A 4,719-nucleotide genomic window follows, 5' to 3' on the forward strand; every position below is an offset into this window, starting at 1 on the left:
CAAAAAATCACTCTCGCCGATTCACGCATTCAGAGTGGCAGTGGCCAGTGCGTGTGGCTTTTCACGAGATTAAAAGGCTCCGTGCGGTTGGTTTGGGATTAGAAAGGTGCAAACTCTGTCTAGATCTTTGCAAGAGGACATTAATTTGCCACTAAAACCCTCTTCATAACGTGACTCAATGCCAAATATTCTTTTTGCATAACTGTTCCTCCAGTGATCCAACTCCCAATCTTTCCGCTGAACAAACGCTGAAGACTCCGAAACGGATAGCACGAGCGTAAGAGCTCTGCGCCGATCGTACGATCGTAAAATAAAAGCAACCATTCGGGTGAACTTTGGCCAAAAACCACCAACTCTTCGGTCTCGCGAACAACTCCTCTTGCTTGGTGAACCCGACGACGTCAACGACGCCAACGACGACGATGGACGAATCGCAGACACTCAATCGCACGATCGTGTATTGATCGCCGCCACCGTCGCAACGATGAAGAAGCGAAAACGAGACCAAAAGAAGCTTTTCTGCTCCACCGTAGCAGCGCGGTTCATGCGCAACACGCAACACGCACCACGACGGCACGAATACAGTGCGCGCGTCTTCGGGCCCCAGTCCAGTCCACTTGAGTGCCGCTCGATGTCACAGTTCAGTTTTCTGCTCGAGCCCGGCGTGCGTGCGTTTCGCGATTTGTTGCGCGCGTTTCGAATCGTCCACCACCACCCTCTGCGGTAGGGAGAAGAAAAAAAAAACACGGGAAACCAACGGTGTGCGCCACTCGTCTTCACCACCGACGGACCGACGGAAACCCAGCGGTTAGGGCGCGCAGGGTTCGTCGCTTTCTTTTCGATTGTGCTCCAGACATCTTCCAGAAATTGATTGATAACGAAAGTGCAACTGTGTGTGCGTGCGTGCGGTTGTGTGTGGGCACAATTTCTCATTAAGCGGCCCGCAAGGATACAAGTGAGGCTTCGTTTGAGTTAAAAAAAAACGAACCTGTTGGAGGTTCGTCGCTTACAATTTCATACTCGGCTGTTGAAGTCTTTTGTGCTGTTTCTCCGTTTTTGGCCCAATTTCGCCCCTTTTTTGCAATAAACGACGAGTGGAACGTGTGTAGACGAGTAGAAGTGTTGTTTTGTCCCCGTTTGTCGCCATCGGGCGTTCAATAATAATCGGATCATACGATAGCAGCCAGCAAAAAGTGTGTTCCGACGACCAAACGGAAAGATTTGCGTTCACACTGACCGACAATGGAAGGATCAATGGCACCACTTCCACCTGCCGATCAGCTGGCCAGCACCGCTGCTGAAACCGAAAGTGATCCGATGGTGGCCGCTTCCAGCTCGCGCACCCCATCACCACTGCCCGGCCAGAAGCAACCGAAAAAAGTGTCCTTTTCCGACGAGCTACCCCAAACGTCCGGCGGTTACCTCGGTGTCGGTGAAAAGTGTCCACCCACCGAAAGTGAAAGTGGTCGTGCGCTGGAGGAGAATCCGTTCGTGTTCGTGCTACGTCAGAACAACAGCTACCTGGACCATCTGCATGGTTCCGGTGGTGATCACGGTGATGGTGATCATGGCGGTGGAGGTATCGTACCGATCGGGATGCCCATCTTCCCGAACCAACGGCGGGCGTCACTGCACTCGAACGAAAGTGAAACCACTTCCAGCACGGCAACACCAGGCAGTAGCTCGCCGACGGACGAGTCGTCACCACCACCCCAGCAGCAACCCCGTGACCCAAATCCGTTTGACCCGATTGCGGCCGGGCTGGTAAATGGGCTGGGCGGAACACCGACCGGACCGACGGTCCCGGCCCAAACGGAGCCACGGAAACCGTCGGTCAGCGCGATGGAGCTCGAGGTGCGCCGTGATAAGCGACGCTGGCTGCTGATCTCCGAGCTGAGCGCTATCCTTGGCGAGGACAAGCACTCGATCGATGGTTTCAAGCGCATCTTCCGTGAGCAGGTGAGTAGTAGCCTGGCAGGGCGCGTACCGGGAATGAAGGAATGCGTCCTCGTCGGTGTTACGCAATCGATCCCATCGATCGACACGATCGCAACGTCCAGTCGGTTATTATCTGTTGTGTTCGATGTGACGCTCGCGTTGTGTGTGTGTTTGTAAGCGTGGCTTTCGCAAAGCAGATGACCCTTGATGACATGATCCGGGGGGGGATACCTCCGAGGGTACTCTTTTTGCCGTCGGCATCCAGTTGGCGACACAGTGGTATAGGTGTGCAGCAAGTGTAAGCAGAAGATGGTCACAGAGGTGATGATGCATGCAGCCGTTATCCGGGGCCTGGTCGCCTGGCTTTGTTCGCTTGTTCGTTTCACCCGATGCCATCGACCTGCTGCTGCGTGTTGAAAGATTGTCCCAGAGGGTGAGCGAGGATCCAAGTGATGTTTACAACGAAGGAACCAAACCAAACCAATACCAATGACCAATTCTGGCCTGCGTGGCTCACCATGGTGGAGTGATAAATGTTTTTACATTATTGAAAATGATTTCTCCAAATTACTTGACACTTGGTGTGCCAACAACCTCGCAGTAGCGTACGAGCACACGCCCAGATTGCGCGCACTGAAGTGTGCCATTGTGTAGTGTGTGGTGTGTTTCCGTCGACACAATAGAGACCCTGGCCTGGGCTCGGCTCATTACGTGTCCGCCAAAAAGGGCCAAATGCAGAAATATGGCATTCCATTACGGTGCACGGCATGCAAATGCAATTCGTTTGCTCGCAACAAATGTGCGCACGCATCCGTTCACAGGTTTCGCGATCGTAGATGCGCTTTCATCGCAACTAGCGCCGGAGCTGCTGACCTTCTCGTGCTGCACCGTGAAACCACGCACGCTGGGCAAGTGAGAGCTAGCGAACATTCCGAGTCATGGTTGTTTGGCGAGACATGCGGATGAGTCTCCTATCCTCGTCGCTGACGGTCGCGTTTGACGAACGGCCACGGCTGCAAAAGTTGAAGAAACCCATCATCGAGTCATTGCGAACCGTTTGTGCAACCGCCCGTGCGCTGACAGTGTCTGGTGTGCATCGGCACGTCCCGCAACCTCCACGCGGGGGCATTAGGTCCATAAATTGTGAATCTTCCCACCCCGGCGCATGCCACTGTGATGTGTTTAATGATGATGCTTCATTTGATTAAGTTGTGGCCGTTCGGAGCATTTGAATCGTAATTGGTGTTTGCTGCCGAGCAAATGTGATGGCTTGTGTGATGAGCGGTGATTTTGTGATGCAGAAGCACCTTTTTTTACGATCACTTAGTGTCTAGTGCAATAAGATTTGTCTTTATACTGACATCCAATTGCAAGCTGCCAGCAGGCATCATTATGAAAAACGATTGCGGTGAAAGAGAAGAAGCAGATCAATCAACCACGATCGCTCGCTCGATCCTGTAATACTCTTTGATCGAGGATCAAAACATGTAATAATGGACGTTGATCATCCGATCGTTTCTTCTTTTTGCATTCCTGCCACTCCTTCCGTTAACACCTCCCCCGGGGCGAAAGCGATCTTTTCCCGGCCCTGCGCGAGATACAGGAAAGGAACCAAACAAATCGATCTCCTCCCCTTTCTGCCCCACAATGTGAGCAATGCTCATGTGTCACCGCAACACTTCGCCAAATGTTAAATGAATGAGCACATTAAAGGGCATCGTTGGCATCGTGCTGCTTCCCTCCTCCAAAAGGGCGGGGGGGAGCAAACCGGGTGGACCGTTGTTTTTGTTGGGGGGGTGAAACAAAACATCCGACGGCGCCGATCCGTGGCCAATCCATCCTCCATCCTGGTCGCCACCGCCATCCAGAGTACATCATTAATCTTTCCGCGTGCGGTTCGAATTTCATCGCACCCATCTTAATGCTGCGGCCGCGCCGTTGTTCTCCTTTAGTGTAACGCCACGCCAAAGAAAAAAAAAACAAGAGCAACAGGACGGCCAACGACCGACCAAGTGACAGCGATCGCGCTCATAAGCGGAATGATACGGACCCGCAAAACGGGTGTTCGGTACAAGGGAGCGAATCCGCGGGCAGCATAAAGAAAACTGAACAAAAGGGTTGTCCTGGCGTGCGGCCTGGACCCTGGACACTTGTTGTCGAAATTGTTTTTCATTCTCGTCGTTCAAGGTGTCGCGTCACAACATACAAACCGGACGCCGTGGACCACCGAAAGGTGCCAAGGAATGGGGCACCCAAAAACTACCCGATGACAAATTGATGGCCACGGAACGGAACGAACGCCACGTTCTGCCTCAAATACCCCCCCGAACGGAAACGCTTCGAGTGCGCACGAATGAAGGAGCATTTTTTTTTTTCTTTTGTTTCGTCCGAGAAGAAAATTTTGTCATTTTCATTTGTCACTCACTGACGGATTCGGTCCCTCCCGTTCGTGGCTTGGCATCCTTGGGGCTGGAAAAGGGGTTGATTTTATTTATACGGTGTCATTTCATCGAACCATCGACGAACGTCATAGCGTCGCGCGCGCTTTGTTCTTTATGCCTTTTGGGTGCCACCTTCCGCCCGGACGAGGTGGCATTTTGATAGCTTAACTGCACAGAGTGAGGAGCATGGTGAGGAGACCCAGCGATGCCCAAATGTGGGATGCCAGAAAGGACGAATCAATTTGTCAACCATTGTCCTCGCCGGCCATCGTACGGCGATCCGGGAGTGGAACTCTACTTTTTTCACTCTTTCTCTCTCTCTCTCTGATCGGCGCAATAT

The 4,719-nt window shown here is 52.6% G+C and overlaps 1 protein-coding gene across 1 annotated transcript in view; it reads left to right on the forward strand.

The window, feature by feature from the left end:
- The first annotated feature begins 1,242 nt into the window (after window positions 1-1,242).
- Window positions 1,243-4,719, forward strand: part of LOC126576951 (uncharacterized) — a 59,189-nt gene continuing 55,712 nt past the window's right edge. Inside the window, exon 1 of the mRNA XM_050238274.1 lies at window positions 1,243-1,959. Coding sequence (XP_050094231.1) covers window positions 1,243-1,959 — 717 coding nt within the window. The remainder of the gene's footprint in view (window positions 1,960-4,719) is intronic.

Source organism: Anopheles aquasalis, chromosome 2 (assembly GCF_943734665.1).
Source record: "Anopheles aquasalis chromosome 2, idAnoAquaMG_Q_19, whole genome shotgun sequence".
Lineage (NCBI taxonomy): Eukaryota > Metazoa > Arthropoda > Insecta > Diptera > Culicidae > Anopheles > Anopheles aquasalis.